The sequence below is a fragment of the Sus scrofa genome, chromosome 12 (genome assembly GCF_054392235.1).
Source record: "Sus scrofa isolate SSC_HxYL_T2T_F1_AM1 chromosome 12, Sscrofa_HxYL_maternal_Yorkshire_Landrace_v2.0, whole genome shotgun sequence".
In the NCBI taxonomy this organism is placed as follows: Eukaryota; Metazoa; Chordata; class Mammalia; order Artiodactyla; family Suidae; genus Sus; species Sus scrofa.
Genome location: NC_139394.1, coordinates 42,000,907 through 42,016,809, shown reverse-complemented (window position 1 = coordinate 42,016,809; position 15,903 = coordinate 42,000,907). Strand labels below are relative to the sequence as shown.

The window sequence follows — 15,903 nt, the reverse complement described above, 5'->3', positions numbered from 1 at the left end:
TCCTTCCTTAATGCACACCCATGAGTTCATTTGGTGGGGCAAAACGCACAATTAAAAAAATGTTTTGATCCTTAGACTGCCTTATACTGGTTGGAGAATGTAGAGAATGTGTCCCTGTTTCAAAGTAAGCAAAGAAGACAGGGCTAGGCCTCTGGGAAACTTTTTTCTGGTTGAAAAAAAAAAAAAGAAAGAAAAGGAAAGCGGCAAGAGCCTTCCCCCCTTACCTATAACATTTGCAAACTGGTATCAACTACATGCTAAAGATGACAAAGTGAGAAAGGGAGGAGAAGCCCTGGTTTTGTGAGGATACTCAATCTTTTGATTACATTAATACAAAATTTATATAGGAGCCTTAAATTCAGACAGAAGAAATCTTAGTTATTGGGATGAAATAAATCTTCTAGAATAGAAGGAAGGAAGGGAGGGAGGAAGGGAAGGAAGAACAGACCCTTCCCACTTGATGAATAAAAAGCAAGCACATACAAGAACAAAATGTTTTCTACCCTCTTGGTCAAAAGAGGAATCTATAATGAAATCAAACAAAATGGTTTTTCTGTTCTAAATTAACTAGCTCATATACAAAGAAACATGGAGCTAACCCCTAACATCCCACATGAGATAGTCTAGTCTCCTATTCCCACAAAGATAGGATAGGCAGAACTGCGGAGGAAAGATGACAAAGATTATTTTTATCAGCCCTACAAATTAAAGGCCCCAAATGCCAATCTCTTTATAGTTACTGCACACAAGTATTACTATAATTTATTATACTATATCCATGGGAAATTATCATAAGCTCCTAAAATACTATTTATAATTAAGTTTGCACGTTATAATTAACTTCAGGATTTTAATATCTAACACAGGAGAGCCTTGTATAAAACAGGGTAACAATAACCTCAAAAGACTGAGCAGAGTTAGTCAACTTGAGCTTAAATCAACAATGGTTTTACTCATTTATTTACTTATTCTTCTTTCAGCAATGTCCGGCTACAAACCATTCTTAGTGCCCACTGTTCTGGGCACTGAGCGTAGAAATAGCCGCTTCCTCTTTGCCCCAAGGTCACAGGTGCAGCAGAGCAGCTGCAGCCATGGTGCCGGCAGGTCCGGCATCTTTAGGGCAGCGAACAATGGTTTTATATGGAAGAATCTGTATTTAGCTCTAAAGAGGTTCAGATTGGATTAACTCATCTCAAAGATACAAAGGAAATATGAACCCTTATTCAATAAAAACAGAAGACTATAAATTCAGTAAATTGACCAGACTTCAATTAACTTAGGACAAAGAATTATTTTGTTGTTTTTTAAAACTTCACTTCGATTTATTAGAAAATTCTTTTTAAGAAATGTCAAATCAAAGGGGGGGAGGGAACAGAGAGAAAACCTACAAGAAAATAGCTAAAACTAAATATGCAAAAAGAATAAAGACAAGGAAAAAAAAAAAAAAGAATAAAGAGAGTAAAAGCAAAGAGTTACTTCTATATTTGCCTGCCTTTCTTTTAAGCATAAATATATTTTAAAGAAAAGTTATTTATAAATAAAATATTAATCAGGTTAGGTACAATCTAGAAATGTAAATAGAGTAGGGTTAAAAAAAACAAGGGGAATTCCCATCATGGCTCAGTGGTTAATGAATCCAACTAGGAACCATGAGATTGTGGGTTCAATCCCTGGCCTCGATCAGTGGGTTAAGGATCCAGTGTTGTGCTATAGGTCACAGACGTGGCTTGGATCTGGCATGGCTGTGGCTGTGACGTAAGCCGGCAGCTACAGCTCTGATTAGACCCCTAGCCTGGGAACCTCCATTTGCCAAGGGTGCAGCCCTGGAAGAGACAAAAAGACAAAAAAAAAAAAAAAGAACACAAGAAAAAAGTGTGTTTCTTTTCCAAGCATCCAGTGCCTAGTACAGTTCCTGGTACATACTAAGCATTCAATAATTAATCTGTTGAATGGATGAACAAATGCACACTAAGACACTAAGACAACATCAATACATAGTCTGGTTCATAACACTCAAATCTAAGCTAAAATGTCTATAGCAAGATAACTCTGCTTTGGTGATAAGAGACAGGGAAGCCAGAATAGTGACAGTGACACATGAATGTCACCTCCAAGGTTTATTCAAATGTTGGATTATGCTTAGAAGAGATAAAACTTTAAAAGCCACCAATACTATTACAGCATATAACTGAAACATCTGTTCCAACTTACCTCACACAACATTCTACTGCACGAAACCAGTGAAGCATCTCATCATGTAGAGTACACAACTGAAGGCAGGAAAGAAAAACTTTCTCGGCATCACTGTACCAGCCTGCATCTGAAAGAAAGCCACCTACAGGACAAGAAAAATCCAAAAACTTTAGATAATTTAATAAATCACCTGTAAGTAAAAGAATATGCTCACAATGAATATTATCTAAAATGAAAAAATCCCTAATATTAAAATTATGTCTAGTCCAAAACAAATATACTAATTATGAAATTAAAAACAAATAAACGGAGTTCCTGTTGTGGCTCAGTGGTAATAAACCTGACAAATATCCATGAGGATGTGGCTTTGATCCCTGGTCTTACTCAGCGGGTTAAGTATCCAGCTTTGTGGTGAGCTGTGGTGTATGTCACAGATGTTCAGATCCTGCATTGTTGCGGCTGTGGCGTCGGCTGGCAGCTGCATCTCTGATTCAACCCTTAGCCTAGGAACTTCTGTATGCTACAAATGTGGACCCTAAAGAAAAAAAAAAAGCAAAAATAAAACACACAAAACTTTCCAGCCAGGGGAATTAAATCAAGGTTGAGACCTTGAGGAGTTCTGACTGTGGCTCAGTGGGTTAAGAACCTGACTTAGTGTCCATGAGGATGCAGGTTCAATCCCTGACCTCACTCTGTATATTAAGGGTCCAGCCTTGCTGCAAGCTGTAGTGTTGGGTGCAGTTCAGATGTTTAGACTTCTGCCCTGGGAACTTCCATATGCTGTAGGTGTAGCTGTAAAAAGAAAAAAAAAAAAAAACTGAGATTTTGAACAAGAAGTCAAGAGTTTTAACCCTCTAAAAGTACTCCATGGCCTAAGAGTTGGCATTTTCCAGCTAATTTGCTACTATATTTTAGTGATTCTCATGTTTTCATCATGCAGGGTAAACACAGCTTTTTAATCTCTCCATACTTAATCCCAAAGAGGATAAAGACATCTGAATAAACTTCATCTTCTTAGCATACCAGTACATCATAGAGGTTATACAGATAAAAGAGACAGTAGTGCTGCTCATCTAATTTTTTTTTTTTTTAAGCAAAAAATTAAACAGCTGTCCTCCAACAGCCTTAATGCATGGGGCATCATTTTCTTAGAATACTGTCCTATCTTTTTTGAGGCTCTTGACCCCTCCTAAGAGTTTAATACATTTTTTGATAGTGTCAAATGGTCTTAAAAGTGTCAATAATATCTGAGTCAAGAAAATATATTTTGCAAAGATTTGTGTTTTATGTTTAATTAAAGCTATTAATTATTTTAACCAGAGATTAGTATGCTTAATAATACTTTTTTTTCATATACAACATCTGTTGTTTTAGGGTCCTTATCAAGTGAATGGAATAATGAGATTATAATACTCATATTGGAGTTCCCGTTGTGGCGCAGTGGTTAACGAATCCGACTAGGAACCATGAGGTTGCGGGTTTGGTCCCTGCCCTTGCTCAGTGGGTTAACGATCTGGCGTTGCCGTGAGCTGTGGTGTAGGTTGCAGATGCGGCTCGGATCCCGCGATGCTGTGGCTCTGGCGTAGGCTGGCGGCTACAGCTCCAATTCGACCCCTAGCCTGGGAACCTCCATATGCCGCGGGAGCGGCCGAGGAAATAGCAAAAAGACCAAAAATAATAATAGTAATAATAATAATAGTACTCATATTAAGCAACCTCCTATTCATCATAGCAAACACAGTGTACATTGTGCTGGTTATGAGGCTATGGTCTCTCAGCTTCAAACCAACCCTTCTAGACTATTTTATGATGCCGGGCTAGAACTCTCTACACCACGTTTCTCCTTCACCAGCTGGCTCCCTGGTAGTCTCCACCAAAGGCACTAGAGAGAAAGAATGTAAGACTGGAGTAGCTGGAGAGACTCCCAGATAGCTTCCATTTCGGCCAGCAAGGTTCCTGCCCACAGCAGTGCCCCAGGGCAATGTTTCTTTATCTGGCAGAGGCAATTCATCTCAGTAAGCCAACTCCACCTGCAGTTTTCCAACACTTACAGAACCAGATTCACGGAACCCCATCAGAGACATTAGCACCAGCCAGTCAGGAGCCGTCCCTAGAGGTCAAGATCTAGACCAAAGAGCCCCCTTCTCAGAACTCTGAGGCACCTGTACCAGCTGAGTGGCATTCCGGCTCTGTGAGGCACCTCCTCAAGCTTCTAAATTTTAATAATTCCAACCCCATCTCCTGGTATCCCAAGTCCTAGGTGTGGCACGTGATTCTTGCAGGTGCTATGATTAATGCCTGCTTGCTGCCTTTTTGTCTTTTCAGTTCTCTAATACCTGGTTAAAAATTTTTTATATTAGGAGTTCCTGCCATGGCGCAGCGGAAACAAATCCACCTAGGAACCATGAGGTTGCGGGTTCAATCCATGGCCTCGCTCAGCGGGTTGAGGATCCGGCGTTGCCGTGAGCTGGGGTGTAGGTTGCAGATTCGGCTCGGATCCCACGTTGCTGTGGCTCTGGTGTAGGCCGGCCGCTACAGCTCCGATTGGACCCCTAGCCTGGGAACCTCCACATGCCACCAGCACGGCCCTAAAAAGGCAAAATAAACAAACAAACAAATAAGATAAATTCTATCTCTACGACCCGGATGGAACTTGAAAACACTATGCTCAATAAAATGAGCCAATTAACGATCATGTTTTATGAGTCCATTTAAATAAAATACCAAAAATAGGTACAGGAACAGAAAGTAGACTGATGGTTGCCTAGAGCTGGAGGGGTTAGAAGGAAATGAAGAGTGATGGCTGATGGGTATATGGCTTCTTTCTGGGATGATGACAATGTTCTAAAACTTACTGTGGTGGAGTTCCCGTCGTGGCCCCAAGAAATAGCAACAACAAAAAAAGACAAAAGATAAAACTTACTGTGGTGATGTTTTTACAAGTCTGTGAGGACACTAAAAACTTTGAATTATATACTTAAAATGGGTGAATTGTATGGGATGTGAATTATATTTCAATAAAGATATTTTTTTTTGTTTTGTTTTGTCTATTTGCTATTTCTTGGGCCGCTCCTGCGGCATATGGAGGCTCCCAGGCTAGGGGTTGAATCAGAGCTGTAGCCGCCAGCCTACGCCAGAGCCACAGCAACGCGGGATCCGAGCCACATCTGCAACCTACACCACAGCTCACGGCAACACCGGATCGTTAACCCACTGAGCAAGGGCAGGGACCGAACCCGCAACCTCATGGTTCCTAGTCGGATTTGTTAACCACTGCGCCACGACGGGAACTCCCCAATAAAGCTATTTTTTTTTAAAAGTCTCCATCATGTACACTTTTTTTTTTTTTTTTTTGGCTTTTTAGGGATGTACCCTCAGCATATAGAGGTTCCCAGGCTAGGGGATGAATCACAGCTATAGCTGCTGGCCTACACCACAGCCACAGCAACATGGGATCCCAACCATGTCTAAGACCTACACCACAGCTCACGGCAATGCTGAATCCTTAATCCACTGAGGAAGGCCAGGGATTGAACCTCATCCTCATGGATACGAGTCCGATTCATTTCCACTGAGCCACAGTGGGAACTCCCTTGTGTATACTCCCATTGTGTATACCCCTGGCATGAAGTGTTTTTTTTACTGACTACATAATCTTAGGATAAAGACTGATAATATAACTACATCTTTTAGGAATTCTATCTCCAAGATATTTCTTCAATCTAGCTCATAATAATGGCTGTAGAGATAACAGAACATCAGCGTTCCTGCCTTTCACCTTCCTGGAGAGTAAATTATTTCCCACAAAGATTTTTTCGCTGACCATCTAGGACTAAATAGATGTCAATATTAACATTCATCAACATCACAAATACTCTATTGTTAAAAGATACTCTTCGGTCAAAATTCTTTGTTGCAATTTATATTCCATGGGACTATCAAAAGATAAATGCTGAGTTCTTTTCAGAAAAGAATGTTCTTAAGTTCCTCTAGCAAACACTCTATGACCACTACAAAAAACTTGTCTAACATTGAAGGAAATGATCATGAAAATTTGTTGGCAAAGAATATGTGCACATGCCAGAGAGAGAGAGAACATGCATATACACACATTAATGTAAGAAGTTAAAAATTAGGAGTTCCCGTCGTGGCGCAGTGGTTAACGAATCTGACTAGGAACCATGAGGTTGCAGGTTCGATCCCTGCCCTTGCTCAGTGGGTCAAGGTTCCGGCGAGGCTGTGAGCTGTGGTGTAGGTCGCAGACGCGGCTCGGATCCTGCGTTACTGTGGCTCTGGCATAGGCTGGCAGCTACAGCTCCGATTAGACCTCTAGCCTGGGAACCTCCAGATACCGAGGAAGCGGCCCAAGAAATGGCAAAAAGACAAAAAAAAAAAAAAAAAAAAAAATTAAAGGTGACAACAGACCTTGATGAAACATTGTAAATCAACTCTAATAATAATAATAAAAATTAAAGGTAGTCTATGATGAAGGAAAAATCCTGCATCCTGACAGTAATAGCGTTTATTTGAATCCTTACATGGAATCAACTGCATAGAAAGGCACACACTAACATCAAAAGAAACAAGAGTCAATTAAAAAATGGGCAGAGGATCTGAACATTTTTGCAAATAAGACACACAGATGACCAACAGATACATGAAAAAGATGCTCCACATCACTAATCATCAGGGAAATGCAAATCAAAATCACAATGAGATACCACCTCATACCTGTCAGGATGGCTATCACCAAAAAACATTTAGCAAGGATGTGGAGAAAGGGAACCCTCATGCACCTTTGGTGAGACTGTAAATAGTGAAGACACTATGGAAAACAGTACGAAGGCTGCTCAAAGAAATAATAATAGAACTGCCACATGATACAGCAATTTCACTTCTGTGAAATTTACCCCCCAAAAGCAATAACTACTAATTCAAAAAGATTTATGCACCCCAATGTTCACTGCAGCATTATTTATAACAGCCAAGATATGGAAGCAATCTCAATGTTCACTGACAGATGAATGAATGGATGAAGAAGGTGTGAGGTACGAGTTCCCGCTGTGGTGCAATAGGATGAGTGGCAACTTGGGAGCACTGGGACCCAGATTCAATCCCTGGCCCAGCACAGTAGGCTGAGGATCTGGTGTTGCCAGGGCAGCAGCTTAGGTGGTGACTGCGACTAGGATCTGATTCCTGGCCCAGGAACTCCACGAGGCAGACAAAAACGAAAAAAAAAGTCTAATGTAATGTATATTTATATACACACACAGTGGAATATTACACAGCCATAAAAATTTTAAAGAAAAAGAGAAAAGTCTTGCCATTTGTGACAACACAGATGGACCTACAGGGTATCATGATAAGCAAAATAAGCCAAAGACAAGTACATGATCTCACTCATACGTCAAATTTAAAAAACAAAACAAATCAAAAATGTCTTCTTAGCTCCACCTCCTAGAGTAATGACAATAAAAACAAGAATAAACAAACAAATGGGACCTAATTAAACTTAAAAGTTTCTGCACAGCAAAGAAAACCCTAAACAAAACAAAAAGAGAGCCCACAGAATGGGAGAAAATGTTTGCAAATGAAGCGACTGATAAGTCGCTTAGGGATTAATTTCCAAAATTTACAAACATCTCCTGCAGCTCAATACCAAAAAACCAAACAATCCTATCAAAAAATGGGCAGAAAATCTAAACAGATAATTCTCCAAAGAAGACATACAGATGGCCAAAAAACACATGAAAAGATGTTCAACATCACTCATTATTAGAGAAATGCAAATCAAAACCACTATGAGGTACCACCTTACACAAGGCAGAATGGCCATCATCAAGAAGTCGACAAACAGTAAGTGCTGGAGAGGGTGTGGAGAAAAGGGAACCCTCTTACACTGTTGGTGGGAATGTAAATTGGAGCAAGCACTGTGGAAAAGAGTATGGAGATTCCTCAGAAAACTAAAATAGAATTACCATTTGATCTGGCAATCCCACTCCTAGCCATCTATCCAGAGAAAACCATGACTCTCAAAGACACATGTACTCCAATGTTCACTGCAGCACTATATACAATAGCCAAGACATGGAAACAACCTAAGTGTCCATCGACAGAGGAGTGGATAAAGAAGATTTGGTACATAAACACAATGGAATATTACTCAGCCATTAAAAGGGAAGAAATAATGGCATCTGCGGTAACATGGATGGACCTAGAAATTATCATGCGAAGTAAAGTTAGCCAGACAGTGAGACACCGACATCATATGCTATCATTACATGTGGAATCTAAAAAAAGGACACAATGAACTTCTTTCCAGAACAGATACTGACTCATACACTTTGAAAAACTCAGCTTCCAAATAAGACAGGCGGGGAGATGGGGTATGTGCTGGGGTTTGGGATGGCAATGCTATAAAATTAGGTTGTGATGATTGTTGTACAACTATAAATGTAATAAAATTCATTGAGTAATAAAAAAAAATTAAGTTTTAAAAAAGAGTTCCCACTGTGGCTCAGCGGGTTAAGGACTCACCATAGTCTCTTTGATTCCTGGCCTCGCTCAGTGGGTTAAGGATCCAGCCTTGCCACAAGCTGTGGTGTAGGTCACAGATGTGGCTCGTATCTGGTGTTGCTATGGCTGTGTCACAGGCTTCAGCTACAGCTCCAATTCGACCCCTGGCATGGGAATTTCCATATGCTGCATGTATGGCCATAAAAAGAAAGAAAAAGAGAGAGGGAGAGAGGGAGGAAAGAAGGATGGAAGGAAGAAAACATACAATGAAAGTATAAAACAGTATAGGTATGAAACAATGAAAGTAAAATAAGGTCTGTAGTCTAGGTTACAGTATTAAACCAGTATCAATTCCCTGATTTTGATACTGCGAATCTACAATCATTTCAAAATAAAATTTTTTCTAAAGACAAAGAAAGGTAGCAATAATTTTATTTTATTTTATTTTTTTGTCTTTTTGCCACTTTCTTGGGCCGCTCCCGCGGCATATGAAGGTTCCCAGGCTAGGGGTCTAATCGGAGCTGTAGCCACTGGCCTACGCCAGAGCCACAGTGACTCAGGATCTGCAATCTACACTACAGCTCACGGCAACGCCGGATCCTTAACCCACTGAGCAAGGCCAGGGATCAAACCCTCAACCTCATGGTTCTTAGTTGGATTTGTTAACCACTGCGCCATGATGGGAACTCCAAGGTAGCAATAATTTTAATAAATGTTTGCCTGAAACATACTTACCTATGGAGATTTATAAAAACCATACTAAAATGTTATGCAAACACTAAACAATATTTTTCTATATGTATAGCACACAAAACCTTCTTAGAATCCTTTTCCATTTATGTTTTCAGCATTCTCATAGTAATACAAATTTCCTCATTTTAGAGATGGGAAGGCTAAAATCCCAGAAGGATGAAGTCCCATATCACAGCATACAGTAAGCTGACAAAAGAGGTTGGTAGCAGCTTGACATGGCAGAAAGAAAAGTGGTTTGGAATCACAGAGCTGCAGGATTCTAAACTTAGCTCCACTACTATGTGATCTGAGCAAGTTACTCAACTTTTCCAAATCTGTTTCCTCATTTGTAAAATACTATGAATACCATCACATCATCAGAATGTCGTAAGGATTTTTTAGAAAGAGAGCATAAGTTAATGTTCAGTATAACACACCTAGTTCTTCTCATGTTTTTCTCATAACTTCCTTACGCTCACTATGGGAATGTCCTAGAAGACTACTTTAACGATAGCAAATTTAATTCTTAGTCGTGTCACAGGACAAAACATTCCTTGATTTTTATCATTACTTACCTAAAACAAAGCCAACCTGAATGGCTTTTTCCTTTACTGCAGCATCTGATTCTGCTATATAAGAGCACCGTCTACTGAATGAGTAGGCCAAGACAGAAGCAACTTTCACACCATGATCCATCAAAGCCTGGAAACAATGATGAAGCAAATGTCTGAAAGAGAAGGAAAAAGCTACTTTTGTTTTTATAAAGGTAATATATTTTATCCTTTTAGAAAGTGCTGGGATGGGAGTTCCCTGGTGGCTTAGTGGGTTAAGGATCCAGCATTGTCACTGAAATGGCTGGAGTCACTGCTATGGCGCAAGTTTGATCCCTGGCTGAGAACTTCTGAATGCCACAGGGAGGGCCAATAAAAAAAAGAAGATAAAAGAAAAAAAAAAAAAAGAAAATGTTAATTAATGTTTTCAAAAAACAGTATTTTTTCAATGACGGAATAAAATAAAAAGCTTTTTGCCTTATGCATTATGAGGCGGTAACAATTCACAGTCTAAGAGTTCCCATAGTGGTTCAGTCCCCGGCCTCGCTCAGTGGGTTAAGGATCTGGCATTGCCGTGGCTGTGGTGTAGGCCAGTGGCTACAACACCAATTCGACCCCTAGCCTGGGAACTTCCTTATGCCAAGAGTGCAGCCTTAAAATGACCAAAAAAAAAAAAAAAAAAAAAAAAAAAATCACAATTTAGCCTAATATTTTTAATTCAGTGGATCACTGAATGATTCTGTATGTGTAAATTGATGACAATGAAGGATGAAATGAATTTTTCCTTTTTTGTCTTTTTAGGGCCACACCCGCAGCCTATGGAGAAAGTCCCAGGCTAGGGGTCAGCTAGGGGTCAGCTCGAATCAGAGCTATAGCCACTGGCCTACACCTCAGCCACAGCAATACCAGAACCAAGCCACATCTGCAACTTACACCACAGCTCTCGGTAATACGGGATCCTTAACCCACTGAGCAAGGCTGGGGATCCAACCCGTGTCCTCATGGATGCTAGTCAGATTTGTTTCCGCGGAGCCACGATGGGAACTCCTGAAATGAACTTTTAATACGACTTTTTGTTTTTTTGCTTTTGCTTTTTAGGGCCACACCTGAGGCATATGGCCAAAGGCTAGGGGTCCCAGGTTAGGGGTCAAACTGGAGCTACGGCTTCTGGCCTACCCCACAGCTCATACCAATGCTAGATCTCCAACCCACTAAGCAAGGCCATGCATTGAACCTGAATCCTCTTAGATACTAGTGGGATTCGTTTCTGCCGTTCCACAATGGAAACTCCCCTGATATCAATTTTAAAAAACGAATTGTCTTATAACAACAATGACCCAGTTAAAAATAAGCAATAGAGCTGATAGGGATTTCTCCAGAGAAAATATACACATGGCCAATAAGCACAAAAAAGATGCTCAATAGCATTAATCATTAGGGAAATGCAATCAAACTCACAATAAGATATAACATCACACCATCTTTGATGGCTATAATACATTTTTTTTAAAAAAGTGATGGCAAGGACATGGGAGAATTGGAACCTTCATACATTGGTAACAGGTATGTAAAATGGTGCAGCTGCTGTGGAAAATAAAATTTAGAGGTTACTCGGAAAGCTAACCCTCAAGTTACCCCAGTTATAGATACAAAGAGAACTGAAAGCAGGAGCTCCTGTCATGGCTCAATAGTTAATGAACCTGACTAGCATCCATGAGAATAAGAGTTCAATCCCTGGCCTTCCTCAGTGGGTTAAGGATCTGGCATTGCCGTGAACTGTGGTGTAGGTCACAGATGTGGCTCGGATCCCATGTTGCTGTGGTGTAGGTCAGCGGCTATACCTCTGATTCGACTCCTAGCCTGGGAATTTCCATATGCTACAGGTACGGCCCTAAAAAAAAAATAAAAAGGAAAACTGAAAGCGTATGTCCACAAGAAATCCTGTCCGTGAGCATTCCCAGCAGCATTACATAATAGCCAAAAGGTAGAAGCAATCCAAATATTCATCAACAGATGACTAGATAAACACAGTATATCCATACAACAGAAAATTATTTAGCCATAAAAAGGAATGAAGTACTAATACAAACAACAAAATGAAAGAAACTTGAAAATATTATATGTAAAATTCAGTCACAAAAAAACACACATTGTATGGTTCCATTTATACGAAATGTCTAGATTATATACATTCAGAGACAGAAAGCAGATTAATGGTAGGCCAGGGACTAGGTATAAGAGGAAAGAGGGAGTGACTGTTAATGCGTACTGGGTTTCTTTTTGGGGTGATGAACATGTTCTAAAATTAGATAGTAGTGATAGTTGCAAATTCTTGTGAATATATTAAAAACCATTGAACCATACAGTTTAAAATGGTGAATTTGTTGTTCCCATCGTGGCTCAATGGCTAACAAATCTTGACTAGGAACCATGAGGTTGCAGGTTCGATCCCTGGCCTTGCTCACTGGGTTAAGGATCCAGCGTTGCCGTGAGCTGTGGTGTAGGTCACAGATGCGGCCTGGATTTGCATTGCTGTGGCTCTGGTGTAGGCAGGCAGCTTCAGCTCCGATTGGACCCCTAGCCTGGGAACCTCCATATGCCGCGGGTGAGGCCCTAGAAAAGACAAAAAAAATTAAAAAATTAAATAAAATGAATGAAACAGTGAATTTTACATATGTGAAGTATCTCAATAAAAAGTTGTTTTAAACAAAATGTAAATAACAAAGTCACAGCTTTGGATAAAGGGGGGAAAAAGTTACAGTACATGCTTCTAGTTTCACAAATATATTGTTATTATTTCTTTGGTCTTTTTTGGGCTGCACCCTCGGCTAGGGGTCTAATTGGAGCTGTAGCCGCCAGCCTACACCAGAGCCACAGCAACGCAGGATCCAAGCCGCATCTGTGACTTACACCACAGCTCACGGCAACGCCGGATCCTTAACCCACTGAGCAAGGCCAAGGATCAAACCCGCAACTTCGTAGTTCCCAGTCAGATTCGTTTCCGATGCACCATGACGGAAACTTCAGTTTCACAGATATATTAAACACTTACCAAGGGATTTGGACTTGGTGAAAGATAACCTGAGAGATGAAGGAGAGGTATTCCACTAAATCTTTCCAATGGTCATCTTTAGAACTGCATAGAGAAATTCAAATCCAAGAAAGCTAACTTTCTCTTAGAGTAAAAAATTAAAATTTTTTTTTTCTTTTTAGGGCCGCACCTAGGGCATATGAAAGTTCCCAGGCTAGGGGTAGGATCAGAGCTACAGCTGCCGGCCTACACCACAGCCACAACGTGGGATCTGAGCTACATCTGCAACCTGTACCATAGCTCATGGCAATGCAGGATCCTCAACCCACTGAGTGAGGCCAGGAATCGAACCTGCATTTTCAAGGATCCTAGTTGGGTTTTTTTAATCACTGAGCCATGACGGGAACTCCCAAGATTTTTTTTTAAGTTTTCCCATTGCCTATTATAGTATAGTGCCTAAGCATTTCTATTGCATATTGCCCCAAAATGAAGTCCTCATCTATTATTTTTTACAGATTAATTTTATTAGTCAACTAACCAAGAAATTTCTCTTAGGCTTAGTACACAGACCACATTCCAAAGGTATTACTTAACATTGAAATCATGTTAATTACTTACTTGCTGATTATTTTATAAACCTTTCTAAAATAAACCTTCATGAGGAAGAGACCTCGTAGAACTTACTCACTGCTGTAACTCTAGCATCTAGTACAGTAGCTGACATATAGTAGGCATTCTAACAAGCATTTACTTCATCTGCTGAACAAATGAAACAACTTGGCAATATTCATATTAAAGATTAGCAGTATTCTGTAAAAGTATATTCTTATTTTCCTTGAAATGTAGATTAGGAAAAAGAAATGGCATTTAAAGCAAATTTAGGGAAGAATGCTAAAGAGAACAAGAAATACAGTCAAAGGTCATGCTGCCTACAGGTACACATAACTCCTACCACAAATTAACCAAAGTGAGGAAGATGAATTCACTCTTTTTTTCTTGAACACAAAAATACAAGGGTGGTACTGATGGTTTCAAAACAACACTATTGAATTGCACACTTACAAAAATGGTCGCAATGAGGAATTCCCATTGTGGTGCAGCGGAAATGAATCTGACTAGTATCCACGAGGATGCGGGTCTGACCCCTGGCCTTGCTCAGTGGATCAGGGATCTGGTGTTGCCACAGATGCAGCTCAGATCCCATGTTGTTGTGGCTGTGGCCGTGGCCGGCAGCTGTAGCTCTGATTCGACCCCTAGACTGGGAACTTCCACATGCTGTGTGTGCGGCCCAAGAAAGCAAAAAAAAAAAAAGTCACAATGGTAAAATTTAGATTACGTATAGTTTACCACAATTGTTACAAAATGAATTTACCTTTTATCCAAAGCTCTCAATACTTTAGCAAAAACTTCCAATTCACAAAATTCACTGCCCAGTTGACATAAGCGTCCCTGTTGGTACAGCTGAAATTAAAAACAAAAATAATTTTTAATATTTTAATTCTCTATACTTATGAATGTAACTTGATGGTCTTAATATTTGATGAATTGATGAATATTAAAGTTATGATTACACAGTAATATCAGGAAAGATGCTTATGCTAAGAGAAATGTAATGTTAAATTAAAAATCTCTATTATTCATATAAAACATTTTAATAGTTGTATGTAATAGTTAGAGATTAATATTTGTTAAACAGTATCTGGTATATGCTAAGTACCACAAAGTACTATGTAATATTTTATTTATTAAACATTAAAAATATTTATACTCAAGTAACTTAAAATTAACTTCTTTTTTCCTTAAACAAAACTAGATAAAGCAAAATTATCAAAATGAGAGTAAAGAAACTGTCCAGGAGCCAAAACTGGTCACTATGCTCCATTAAAGGCTCTTCAGACCATGAGAATCTCAGTTCAGTTCTGGGCATGAAACTTCATAAGCACACTAACAGAAATCACATCTAAAGTAATCCAGTACAGCAGGGTATCTAACCATGTCACAAGCATTTATTCCTTTTGTCTGATTTTTTAAAAACTCCCATTTAAAATAATATTTTAATAAATGTGTTAAATGTTTATCCCAAATAATACAAGCACACAGTTGAAAAAATACTACTACCCCTCTTTCCCCTGCCTCAACTTCACCAAATGTTACTGAATTTATATATGCTATATAAATATAAAGCCACAGAAGGCAGGAATTTTGTTATACCAACTCACTTTACATTCATTACAGGCACTTAACACTTAGCTCATTTCATGAAAACATGGGTTTCAGAAAGAGGACACGATCCTGAATTCATCTGCCCAATGGGCCAGTTAACTTTGCGCGGGGAAAACGTATTAGAAATACAGACAGCAAACTCTTGGGTATAAATCACTAGGTCAAAATAGGTAGATATATTAATGCAAATCAATAATGATTTTTGTAGGGGAGAGGGGACAGGGACTAGCACATGATCAGGAAGGGGAGGCAGAAATGTTATCTTCCCTAATGGCTAAATAGTCATATTAGCCATAAACCTTCATAAGGAAAGATCTGCAAATGATTGTTTCCCGCTGTAAAAAAAAAAAAAAAAAAGAGGGGGGAAGAGGGTTCTGGGAATGTATATGATAAAATTCACGACTATTAAGCACCATCACATACACCTTCACTATTAAACAATAAAGAATAACTGAGGGAAAATTACACTGAGGAGTTCCTGTTGTGGTTCAGTAGAAACATATCTGACTAGGAACCATTCGGTTGTGGGTTCAATCCCTGGCCTTGCTCAGTTGGATCTGGCGTTGCAGTGAGCTGTGGTCTAGGTTGCAGACGCCGCTCGGATCTGGCATTGGTGTGGCTGTGGCATAGGCCAGCAGCTGTAGCTTCGATTCAACC

At 39.6% G+C, this 15,903-nt stretch overlaps 1 protein-coding gene and 1 non-coding gene across 4 annotated transcripts in view; both read right to left on the bottom strand.

The window, feature by feature from the left end:
* Nucleotides 1–15,903, bottom strand: part of APPBP2 (amyloid beta precursor protein binding protein 2) — a 64,715-nt gene that overhangs the window by 27,047 nt on the left and 21,765 nt on the right. For 2 of the 3 annotated variants that reach the window (XR_014821333.1, XM_013981135.3), the window contains exons 2-4: nucleotides 14,396–14,484; nucleotides 10,017–10,168; nucleotides 2,212–2,335 (exon numbers count right to left, since the gene is read on the bottom strand). Coding sequence is in view for 2 of the 3 variants with exons in the window: in XM_013981135.3 (XP_013836589.2) it covers nucleotides 2,212–2,335; nucleotides 10,017–10,168; nucleotides 14,396–14,484 (365 nt within the window). In the remaining variant the exon portion in view is untranslated. The remainder of the gene's footprint in view (nucleotides 1–2,211; nucleotides 2,336–10,016; nucleotides 10,169–14,395; nucleotides 14,485–15,903) is intronic. The other variant, XM_084985077.1, reaches the window with a different exon arrangement.
* Nucleotides 981–1,114, bottom strand: LOC146398223 (small nucleolar RNA SNORA43). Its single transcript, XR_014822134.1, has one exon. It is a non-coding gene; the product is annotated as a small nucleolar RNA SNORA43 (small nucleolar RNA).